The 12,823-nt window shown below is 41.8% G+C and overlaps 1 protein-coding gene across 19 annotated transcripts in view; it reads right to left on the bottom strand.

The window, feature by feature from the left end:
• The window catches only part of TRPM3 (transient receptor potential cation channel subfamily M member 3), a 785,382-nt gene that overhangs the window by 235,308 nt on the left and 537,251 nt on the right, over positions 1 to 12,823 (bottom strand). For all 19 annotated transcript variants that reach the window (XM_032308281.1, XM_032308298.1, XM_032308285.1 and 16 more), the window contains exons 4-5: positions 3,661 to 3,874; positions 161 to 285 (exon numbers count right to left, since the gene is read on the bottom strand). In XM_032308281.1, the coding sequence (XP_032164172.1) occupies positions 161 to 285; positions 3,661 to 3,874 (339 nt within the window). The remainder of the gene's footprint in view (positions 1 to 160; positions 286 to 3,660; positions 3,875 to 12,823) is intronic.

Raw genomic sequence — 12,823 nt, 5'->3', positions numbered from 1 at the left:
ACATGGTCTTCCAATAAATTATTCCTCACGTGAATTTCTTTTTGGGAGGTGGGGACCAAAAGAGTATTCTAAAATGTGTATTCTGAGTTCTAATTTTATCTTACTCTTTCGATAGGCACTCTAGGAGAAGTCACAGGCCGGGGCAGTTTCTAGGACTTACATCTCTTCCAATCAGGTCCTCCTGGTTTTCCACAATTCCCCAGGGGGCGATGCCTATGGTACATATCTTCCCTCGAGACTTGGATGCATGGTCCTTTAAGGCGTCTCCAACATGGCGAATAACACCTGAGAGGAAAAGGAAGTAATTATTCTTTCTTTTAAAGCAATGACTTTCTCTTGTTCTAAAGGAAATTGTGATAAATGTGTCTTGCAAGGCTAAACGCATTGACTATAAATTTTTAACACGTTTCTATACAAATGTTCAGAACAGAACATATTTGTGGCTCTAATGTCAGATATATTTGTGGGACTTTTATATGAACTCTAGCAATGGGTTTCTCATTCGACTTTAAGTTCTTTTTTTGTCCAAGGAAAAAACAATTTAAAAGCATCCAATGTCTTAAAAAACAAAACAAATATAATTCTTTAAACTTAGGGAATCTTTTTCTTGTACTCTAAGTATAAAGGTATTAGCATGGCTGAGAACTGATACCATGAATATATCCTATAAAAAGCACCATACAGGGGCACCTGGGTGGCTCAGTGGGTTAAGCCTCTGTCTTCGGCTCAGGTCATGATCTCAGGGTCCTGGGATCGAGCCCCACATCGGGCTCTCTGCTCAGCGGGGAGCCTGCTTCTCTGCCTACTTGTGATCTCTGTCTGTCAAATAAATAAATAAAATATTTTTAAAAAAAGCACAATACAGAATATTACATGAAATCTATGCCACAGTTTGTGTCTAAGTTAGAGTCATTCAAATAGAGTAGTTACTTCAATCATATTTTGTTAACCTTGATTTCATCTTCCTATTTATTGACACATCATGTGGAGACCCTACTTTGAAAGAAAACCTTGGCATATTCTTTGGAAAATTTAAGTTGAAAATATAGTTTTTTAGTTTCATCATTTGAACTGTTTTCCTTTTCTCTCATAATAGCTTTCTCCATCACCGCAGCCTTCCTCACCACAGTTAAAAGTGAAAAAATTCAGTTTACAAGATGGCAGGGAACCTATCTCTTGTATTTTAATAAAGATAAGCTGCACTGAAAGACGCAATTCTAATCTATTAACCTCCTTCTCAAACCATTTTTATAGAAGATGTAAACTATATTCTCTAAGGAAAGTTGTGTTCACTTATCTCAATTCTACCCATTCCTCAAGGAAAACTTCACATGTAGTGCCATCTCCTACACGAAAGCTGAGTTGGATTTGATTTTCCCCTCCCTTTGAGTAGGACTGCAGTTGGCGTATCTTGAATCGCTGGGTATGTTATGTAACATATTCTTCTGAGAGTCGCTATTACACATGAGGGTAAAACTCCCCGTGGGGCAGGCCGGGGCGGGTCAGCATCTTACTTCACCTTCACGTGTCTCAGGTGCTAGAACCAAGTCAGGGCTCCAGCACTGCAGGGAACGGACAGAGCACACAGAACGCCCCAGGGAGCTTCATAACCAGAGAGGAGACACATGTGAATCACGCCATTCTGAAATAGTCATAAGAGCAAACAGAAAGACCCTCCTTTTTTTTTTTTTTTAAAGATTTTATTTATATATTTGACATAGAGAGATCACAAGTAGGCAGAGAGGCAGGCAGAGAGAGAGGAGGAAGCAGGCTCCCTGCTGAGTGGACAACCTGATGCAGGGCTCGATACCAGGACTCTGAGATCATGACCTGAGCCAAAGGCAGAGGCTCAACCCACTGAGCCACCCAGGTTTCCCAAGACCCTACTTAAAAAAAAAAAAATCAAATAAAAGAGTGTAAATAGCATTAATCCATATTGAGCCATGCTGGCAGTGTTGATTAATAAGAATATCAATTTCACTTGGGAGCTTATCTAGGGATCTTCTAAGACAGAGTAATGGTGGGGAAAAAAAAAAAAGCAAAGGAAAAGCAAATGCAAGAATTAAGCTGGGAATATCAGTGTTCATTTACCCGCTATTTATATGCAAAACTTTCAGGGTCTATCAAGGACAAGTTTATCCTCATGGCCTGCCCTCCCTCAGCCACAGTCCTACCATTGCCTCTTACCTAACCTGAGACGCTGCCATTAGACCCCGACTTTGGGTGTTGGACTGAGCGCTAGCCTGGGGTGAGGCCGAGATGAACTATTTGGTTTACGGTATTCACGCTATAACTTCTTCTTTTGATACTGGGTGCATTTCATAAAAGAAAAAAGTAATAAAGGACATTCCACATTCCCAGAAACAGAAGATTGTTAAGAGATTCTTTTGAACCTTCAGAAACCTTGCAGTGGGTCTGCAGTGAGGGGCAGGGACACCAGGAGGGCAAAAGGTCGAATGATCACGCGTGAATGAGGCCGCGACACGGAATGAAAGCTGGCGCCTAAAGGCTGAACAGCCACTGAGAGATGATTGCTCTGTGGGTATTTGATGACTACCAAGTAAACAGTAAAGGGCTGACTGGGCAGGTCACGGTCAGATCAGGTCAGACAGAGTCAGGAACGCACAGAACAATGATGAGTGAGGGCCATGAGCGGCATTGCCTGCTGAAATGTGCCTGTGGAGTCACAGGCTGTTCACAAACTCTAGGTATCGGGGAGAATTCTGAGTGCGGGTCTTGCTGCACTATTTCCCAAATTGCACACAAATGAATAAACAGTACTGAGATAACCTCTTATTTAAAATGAGTTAGCCCAGGGTAATGCTGAATCTTCCCCAATTCCAAATGCGGGTGGGATGCCCAGACTTAGAGCCTTGAACCAAGTTTAAAGGAACTTGCTTCGGTCTTCCTTGTGCATTTCCGATCGGCCCTTCTGACTCAGGCCGGGGGAAATACGGCAAAGCAATTTACAGGCATCCATTCTATTATCTACTGCACGTTAATAACGTGCGACAAGTCAGCACTTAACTGTAGTGGGCTTGTGAGAATTGATTTGACAGCCTACCTGCGTCACAATGTAGAGAAACTAACCTGGCAGGAGAAAAAAAAATTATTGGGAAATCAGAGTGTCTTCTATTGGTTTAGAGCTGATTTAATAAACTATTTTAAATAATAAACAAACAGTACTCCAGACTTTGCTGTCACAATTTATGTCCCAGATGTAACGGGCATTTTACAACAACGAAAGCTATTTGCACCTAGCTGAAAATCACTTCAAGATCAGATGCGAGCTTTCAATTTAGAGCAAAGGTAATTCTTTAAAAAAACTACTGGATACTTATCTGGCAACCTGAGGTATTGAAAGGATCCTGCGAAATTCCATTAGTCAGGTTTACAAATTCTGTAGAGTCGAATATTAAATATCCCAACCCGTTTCCCAAGTGTAAGTGATTCCTCACGGTTGAGAACTGCCTGGATGGTTATCAGGCTGGTCGCGGAGGGCAGAAGCAGAATCAGAGGATGAGCGACCCGCCCGTGAGGACACACAGGATGGGAGATGAGATAGGGGGACACACATATACTGAGCCTTAGGAGAAAATGGCCTTAGTGACAGCACCCCCGTGGCCTCAGCTTGCCCTTCCCTGTCCCGCTTCCAGTTACCTGTGTTAACCCCTCCGGTGAAGATCCACGCTCCGGTGGTCATGGCCGCTTTGATGAGCCCCTTCCCGAAGACTTGCTTGAGTTTTGGCTGCAGTTCGAAGTTCTGCAGGCCCCCGTGCACGGAGATGAGAAGCTTGGGAAGCTCCAGCTGCCATTCCTTGGTCATCAGGTGCAGAAGGAGATCAGGTTTTGTGTCGAAGGACACTCGCACATACTGGAAGAAGAAGGGCCACCAGTTAGGGAGACAGGGCAGGGCTGCCTGGGTTGGCCGTGGGGAGGGGGGCTGCAGGTGTGTGTGTGTGTGTGTGTGTGTGTGTGTGTGTGTGTGTTGCTGCTTAGCTTTACTGATTGCAACAGCGTGTCCAGTACTTGAAGAAAACCTCTCATATGAAATCTAACTTTTGAAAAAAGGCAAATCATTTTCGTCACCAAGAGAGTCTTTGTTTGATGAAGGGATTCATCGCTTTTAAAGGTTTTCTTGAAATTGTGATTTGTTACGAACTTTAAAATGGTTCTAATTCTTTGTTTGATGAAGGGATTCATCGCTTTTAAAGGTTTTCTTGAAATTGTGATTTGTTACGAACTTTAAAATGGTTCTATTTTCTAAAAGTTACATTTCTAAAACGTAACTTTCCCCAGTTACACCGACTGGGCCTAGACATCACTGGTTTCTGTGACCCTGATAGTCTGAGCAGTTTGGAAAAGTTCTGCAGTTCTACCTAAGGAGAATTTTAAAACATGGTAACAGCTGATTACATTTATTTAATCTATAATACTGCACACTAAATATTTTTTTAAAGATTTTATTTATTTCACAGAGAGATCACAAGTAAGCAGAGAAGCAGGCAGAGAGAGGGGGAAGCAGGCTCCCTGCTGAGCAAAGAGCCCGATGCAGGGCTCGATCCCAGGACCCTGGGATCATGACCTGAGCCGAAAGCAGAGGCTTAACCCATGGAACCACCCAGGCGCCCCTGCACACTAAATATTTCTTAAAGAAGACAAGTGACAAAAGGCATGCCAATCATTTTTATAGAATAATACAACAAATTAAAGCGTATATCAGATTTCAAGGTATTAGCAGATGCATCTAGAAATAAGTATACTAAGTATATGTAAATGAAATGCTATAAATACATACAAAGATAAGCACATACATACTCATTTAGGTCTCATTTTAATTATATAAAAACCTTTCACCTTTAGGTGGAAACAACTGAAATATTGGGCAAATATATCTGAAAGCCTTCTGAAATGCATTGCTGAGCGGGCATGAAAAGAGCCAATATTCAGATTCCCAAACAAAGCAGAAGCTGGAACCTCAGGAAACAAGGAAGGACCAAAGCAGGCTTTGGACCTGAGAGTTTCTCCTAAACCCTGGCAGATGCGGGAACCTACTTTACCGGCTTTGCACAGTATGGACAAGTTTAACAGGGAAACCCCATGTAAGCTGGGGTACTTCAACGGGCTTATTCTCAAGTGTAAGGAAGAAACAAGTGAGCAGAAGTCTGAGGTACAAAGAGAGCAAGGAAACCTGCCTGCTTCTACCTTGGTTCTGAGTGGATGGGGAAAAAAATTCCCCTCTGATTATTTATAAACCAGGGGGCCCTCGTGAAGGCTTTGATCTACATTCACACTATTAGTGTGGCTTGAAAAATACTAGAGTATTTGATTTTAAATGGATCTGGCTGGGTAATGGCTCCAGATACTCAGCAGAAACACATGCAAAATCCCCTGTAGAGGAATGAGTCCTCAATCCAGAGCTTGCAGAGTATCCGCAGGAAAATAAACATTTCATAGTAAAAAAAATAAATAAATTCACGTCTCGCATAAGGAAATCCAGCAATATGCTGGAAAGACCGAAAGAAATAACAGGTAGCAGAATAAGACCCTCAAAGATATTGAAATATTCAGAGATTATAAAATAGCTATATTTAATCTGTTAAAAACACACATGAGATTATTGAATGCATCAGTAAGGAAAAACAGACTATAGGGAATGACCAATCCTTTTGAAAAAGAATGAAAAGCAATGCTGAGAAATAAAAAAGTAATAATTTAAAGAAAAATATGATAGAAAAATTAAGCTACAGATTAGACACACTAATGATAGATCCAGAGAAATTGACCAGATGCAGCCTACAGAGACAAAGGAATTAAAAACAGAAGCAAAATTGAAAACCTTGGAGGAGATGATCTGCATTCTAGATGGAACTAAAAGAAATAATGGGCAAGAAGCAATACTCAAAAAGACGCTGGCTGGCAATTTCTTAGAAATGTTGAACGATACAGATTCTCAAATCCAGGAACGTCCATGAATCCCAAGCAGGATAAAAAAAAAACAAAAACAAAAAAACACCACTCAGAGACACCTCATAGAGAACACCAAAGGGAGGGAAATTTTAAAAACCTTCAAAATCTGCTAGAAAATAAGACAAATCACCTACAAAGAAACCTGCTGTAAGAGAGAAGGTCTATTCCTCAACAGCAAAAATGGATGCCACAAACCAGTGTCTTCCATGCGCCGAGAGGAATTATCCGTCAGTGTAAAATTCTACATTCAGTGGAAATATCTTCCAAAGATGAGAGCAAATTATAGATATTTTCAGACTACCCAAACAGAATTTATCTCTAGCAGACTTCCCTGAAGGAAAATTTAAAATATATACAGCAGGGAGAAATTGCACAATCCCGAATGGATGATTTGGGATACAAGGAAGAATCATTAATGAAGAAATTAGCAAATACGCAGCAAATCTAAAAAAAAAAAGCAGTGGGTGTAGAATATAAAATGATGATATGGTCTAATTTACTGTGAGAAGGGCTAGAACTACAGCACCGGACAATACCACATTTAATTGGGTGGAAGTTACCAGCATGAAAGCATTCTAAAGTCTCTATGCTGTGTGGGAGAGGAGAGAAGGGTACTGATTAACTTTGGAACTTGTTAAGTATTAATGTTGAAGTAGCACAACCACAGAAAGAACAGAACGACGTGTAATCGTGCAAACATACGCTTTTGGATGTACACACAAATGAGGTTATGCAGGAGGTGACAATTTATTGCAATATTTTTGGACCTAGGAGACCCCATGGTTGCAAAAACCTCAGAAATTATGTCAATTCTTTTGTTAAAATGCATTTTAAATATATTTAGCTGGAATGTGAAGCCAAGTAGCAGAAAAAATGAATGCAGCCTGACAACATAAACTGCATCATCAAGAAATACCAAAGAGCTAACGTTTCCTACACACATAGACCAGAAATCTAAAGAGGTGTTGGAATCTAATAAGCTAATTCTCTATTAAATTAATCTACACAGCAACAATCAATTCCAGAATGGAAAGGGTAAGGGTCGGCAATTTTAGCTAAGTACATTATACCAACAGAATAATACTAGAAGTGGCATATTTTGCACACAAACTTTCCTGCAGAGGGCAAGACCTTTCTGATACACAACCACAGAGATTTTCAATAATGATGTGTGTTTTCATGCCACGCAAAGAGCCTTGGGGTTAAAGAGTGGGCACAGCCACCGTAGAAGCAAGTACAGTGTTTCTTCAATAAAGGCTATGCTATTATCTTTATTATTATATTTATGAACTCACTGAGTGACCCTAAGGAAAACCTTGGATAATAGATGCTATAAGATGAAAGAATAAAATGTTTTCTTTGCCTGTATACCGCATCTATGCCATTTGAGTAGTTAAAGTTCGGCGGCCCTGTTGAATTGAATTTCTGTCATGTTGACTAATTCTGAAAAGGGGTATTTAGTGAAATAAATTAGGGCTGGGACTCCCAAGGCTTCCAAACCATACAAACCCAAAATGCTTAGTGTAGGAGATGGTTAAAAAAAAAAAAAAAGCTTCCTAAGTTACTGTTCTCTTCTTTACCCTCTTCTGCCTTCAAAAAAGAAAAAAAGAAGCCCAGGAAAGTGACACCCCCCCCCCACAAAAACCCTACTGACTTTGTTAAAATTCCTTTTGAAGCAGCCTAATCTTTTTCCTAGTTAAGAGAAGCTTGCTTGTGATCACAGAAGTCTTGTTACTCTGAGTGCTCTACTAGGGAATGAATGACCTTGGGTCACCTTGTCCCCAGCTCTGTCTTACAGATGGGGAAACAGAGGCACTTGCTGTCCAGTCTGTGTAAGGTCACACTGCCGGTAGAACCTCTTCATATATTTTTTTCTGCTCTCAATTTCTTAATTCTATTAAAAACCACCCCTCCCGAACCCCAAACCAAGACCTTTTTGTATTTACTGTGCCCCAGCACATGTATTATCATGATTCCTCTCAGTAATGAGGAGGTTGGTATTAGCCACATTTCACTGCTGGGGGGGCAGAAACGATCCATCAGGTTCTCAAGTTCAACTGACAGTTAGTGGTAATGACAGGGTCCATAGCCCAGGTTTGCTGACTCTAGAGTCCTCGCTCTGGGCTTCAAATTAAAAATGCCCCTCCCTTCTTCTTCTTTTCTTTCGCCTAGAAGCAGTCCCAAAGTTCTAATGATGCAGCAGCCTCCAACGGCCTTCTCCACCCCATGCCCTCGCCAAGACATCAACAGAGTTCTTTCTCCAGCTCCTTTTTGATCCCACTAGTTCTCCGTTCAAAGTGCAACATTCTATGTAAACCCTCACGCTGCCTGTCCTGGCCCTCCCCACTTTGGCCTGCCCCCACCTAGAGGTGTTTCCCCCACTTCTCTCTGCATTTGGCTAATGCTGTTCCCTAAGTCCTAGAATACCCAATTCACCCCTGTGTTGTCTACAGAAATCCTCCTCCTCTACCAAAGGCTTTACGCGACTTCCCCTGAGAATGCAAGCTCGTATCAATGCAGCGTAGCTCTCCACCTGACCCAACTGGATTTTTTTTCCCGGTTGTTTCTTGCGCTTGTCCGTTATATCTGCCCAGCTTGCAAGATATTTGAGGGCAGGGACCATGTTTGACCTGACCATGATTTTTGATAAAAATTTCATATTGGCTATGAAGTAGTCAGTCTTAGAAATGGAAGGGAACTTGGAAGTATCTTAGCAATCACGGGAACTAGAAATCACTGGGTTCAATTCTTCTGCTTTACAGGGAAGGACAGTGAGAGCCAGAGAAAGTGAGTGACTGGGACCTCCGAGCTAGCCGTCTAATCATCAACCACTCATCTAGTTCATGATTAAAACCAATGCTGCTGCAGAAACTCTCGGTGGACCTGTGCCTCTCAGGATTTAGTGTGCACAACTCTCCCGGGGACCTTGTCAAAAATAGAGCTTCTGGTCCTGTAGGGCTGGGGTGGGGCCTATGGTTTTGCATTTCTGACTAGCTTCCCAGGGACCACGTGAGAAGCAAGGATTATAACTCTTCCCCAGACCAAAGATTCTAAGCAGTGTCTTGTGTTTCTCATCATGCCAAAGGATAGAAAGATCACTGAATATTTTATATGAAACTCACAGGAACAGCACGAACAGGAGAGATACCGGAGGAATTACTCAGGCGACAATAAAGAAGAAAACACAGCTATTTTCAGTGACCCAAATGATCACGAATGACCTAATCCCCTGGAAAATAAGAGGCAAGATTTCTTTTTAAAGGAAGAATTTAAAGGAATCCATTAATTGTTTTTGTTATTGTCATGGTTTAGTAACTCCAATGATTTGGGGGTTAAGGGGCTAATTAAAACAAAGGGATAAAATGACACTTAATGATGACCTGAAGATGTCAACTTTTAAAATTATGAATTTATACCCATAAAAAGCAGGTTAGTCGGGAACTCTCCAGGAGCTTATAATGTAACACAGCTAACTCATGTGCCAAATCAGCAGCTTCAAGGTCATAAACGGTTGTCTCCAGAGCAATTAATAAGTAGTCAATGTGACTGGAAATTAGGAGCTGTTTTGGTTGTCAAGATAAGCAGTTTTGACTGTCTACCTGTGAGCTCACTGACTGCTAAGGGATCACCTTACAAGTAACAAGAAGCCCTCCTGATGCAGATACTACATCCTGTCACCTGGGCAGTACTCTGATACGGTGAGGTGTGCTTCCATTTATGGATTTTCTAACCATGAGCAGTATCACACTCTATCATCAGGTATGGGCACTGTAAGTCCTTTGGCCAATTTGCACACCTTCGCTTGTGATATGGGGGTGATCTCAACCACCTCACAGGACATCGTGAGGACTAAATTGTGGAAAATCACCTGGTATGACAGAAAAACCAATACATGAAAACTGAATGAAGGTTCCAAACACTCACCTTGTAAGTGGCTTCTGCCTACAACAAATAACTTGCCTTTAACTCTTCAGCAGATGGGTTAAAAGAGCAATTTGTTTCTCAGTTCTGAGTTATCTGGGGGCGTGACTGGTGCAGGTGTTTATCTACATGAAAGTACCTGTCAAGAGCAAAAATGCTCCTTTTGCCCTGGGCTGCCTAACCCATCCTTTGCCCCCATGCCCTTAGTCGCTCACTATATAATTTCTAGAGATAAACAGAGCTCAAATAAGTTGCCCAGGCCTAGAATAATCTCCTTTTCTTTTCCATCATTAGCACCTCGCCTGTAGCAGAAGCCTGTGTGATGAGCTAATGACACCCAGACAGCACTTCAAGAAATTTCTATATAAAATAGGAGTTTGGAGGGGGCGCCGAGGTGGCTCAGTCGGTTAAAATAGGAGTTTGGGGGGCACCTGGGTGGTTCAGTGGGTTAAGCCACTGCCTTCGGTTCAGGTCATGATCTCAGGGTCCTGGGATTGAGTCCCGCATTGGGCTCTCTGCTCAGCAGGGAGCCTGCTTCCCTCTCTCTCTCTGCCTGCCTCTCTGTCTACTTGTGATCTCTCTCTGTCAAATAAATAAATAAAATCTTAAAAAAAAAAAAAAAGGAGTTTGGGGAGCCTGGGTGGCTCAGTGGGTTAAAGCCTCTGCCTTCAGCTCAGGTCATGATCCCAGGGTCCTGGGATCGAGCCCCGCATCGGGCTCTCTGCTCAGCAGGCAGCCTGCTTCTCCGTCTCTCTCTGCCTGCCTCTCTGCCTGCTTGTGACCTTTGTCTGTCAAATAAATAAATAAAATATTTTTCAAAAATAGGAGTTTGCTCTGGTTGAAATTGTCCTATTGGATCTGTTCTTAGGTGTTTTGGGGGCATATAGTGTGATTTTCACAAAGAACTCACATTTTGAGTTCTGAACCATAAGCTTATGAATTAAATTTTGTGAGACGCTGAGAGAAAACTAGGGATTTCTTTTGCTCCAGGGACACAGGGCTTTGGTAGCTGAAGCCCGAGTTTTTATTCTGCCTGATGATGCTAAAGGTCTTTCTGGGTAGCAGGTGACTTCACTGAAGTTTTTTCTAAAGCTACTCTTCCTGCCAAGTCAGTAGAAATGTTACTATTCACTCATCAAAACAGGACTTGACTTCACCCATGGCCTCACTCTGAACTAAACTTGGAGGTCACAGGTGCGTCAGAGACCAGACAATATGGTTCTGCCTTTGTAACACCCAGGGTGAGCAAAGCCTGGTGGTGTGTGTGTATGTGTGTGTGTGTGTGTGTGTGTGTGCACCCACACGTGTATGTGTGTGAGGGATCGCCATTACAACTTAGGACAGGCTGGGGCTGTTTAATTAAAATATAATTAAAAATTCTGGACTGGATTGGAATTCTGAACTGGAGAGTTGGAGGCATAATTTGGCGGTGATGAGGAATGAGTCACCTCTGTAGGCCTAAATTTTGACCCCGGTCACCTTGCACGCCTTTTTAAATGAAAATGTAAAAGAACTGCAGAATGATAAATCTGGCCACGCTCCTGGAAACAATAAATCCTCTTCCTGGTCTTGTAACACCATCTTTAATTCTGGGAAATTATCCACTGGGGTTGGTCAGTAGTGCTTGCTTGGACGAGTGATAAGACCGCTGTGAACTATCTGAACACTTATTTTGAATGCTTTTCTTCCAAGGCTGTAGGGGGACATTTGGCCCATTTTCCTTTCTGTTGAGAAATGTGATAAGCATCATTTCATTTTTTAAATTCTTTGTAGCCACATCTTTAAATGGGTACTTTTAATTGAAGCTGTGGCCAAGGATGACGTGTTGGGTCAGATTGCTAGACAATTTTGCTGACACCAGTTTCCTAAGCCCCTGGAGCTATGAGTTTTGCAGCAAGAATTTCACACTGACGGTCGTTCCGTATATGTGAAAGCTCCCTAGAAGGAAAATACTCGGAGAGCAAATGTGTGGTGTCACTGGTTATTGCATTCCTAGTTGCTGACCCACAAAACTTTGGAAGTGAAAAATGCCATTGCAATTTAGTCTATGTTGTTTTTGTGATTCCTCAGTGTTAAATATCAGGTACGTCCGGGTGATAGCTGCTGGCTGAGAAGTCAGAGCCAAAGGTTTAGAAATATCAAACTCCACAGAGCATATAAATAGGTCAGAGTAGGGGTACTCTCTATATTTTCTGCCAGAATTATTTAGCATAAAATTTTCTAGAGGCAACGAGATAGGAATCGTCTAAAGCAAAATGTGTTTCCTGCAGGAGGGTTGGTTCTTTCCTTCCTTTCCTATAGGTCTATGATCGGGTCCAGAAGTTTCAGTGATATATTCTAGTTTTAATCTCTGTTTCAGAAAGCCCTCCCAAAAGTACTGCAAATTCAGTGGCCTGAAGATTAAAAGGTAGAAAGTAGAAATCAATGGAACAATTACCAAACCCTTCAAATACCTTACCACGCTTATGGAAAGCTGCCTAGTAAGCCAACGTCTAATGATTAGTTGTTTTGTTTGGTGAAATGGATTTCATTTAATTTCGTATTTGGTATGTGTCAGTCAGTGACGAGTCCCAGATTAAATTTGCATAATTCAAAGACAGACAATTAAAAAAAATCAAATTCCATCCCAAAACGTTTGAAGAGCATACGATCATAGATGGACGTGTTGCCAACGGACTCCGCACCCCCGGAAGCATCCTCCCACCCCAATCCTCCCACTGGCCATGCTCAGAGAATGAGGCTTTCACCTGAGCGGACTCAACAGTTAGAGCTTTAAGTGTGACAATGAAGCAGAGGAACAATTACCTAAATTATATAAAAACTGTAATCAGGGGCTCAACCTGATCTAATAAACAGTGAATAGCAAGGGAAAACCTGAAGATAATTATGTGAACGACTGGAGAGGTTTAAATACAAGCCCTTAATTAGGTTA

This window comes from Mustela erminea, chromosome 12, assembly GCF_009829155.1.
Source record: "Mustela erminea isolate mMusErm1 chromosome 12, mMusErm1.Pri, whole genome shotgun sequence".
NCBI classification, from domain to species: Eukaryota; Metazoa; Chordata; class Mammalia; order Carnivora; family Mustelidae; genus Mustela; species Mustela erminea.
Note: the sequence above shows the minus strand (reverse complement) of the source record. Positions and strands in the feature narration are given on the sequence as shown.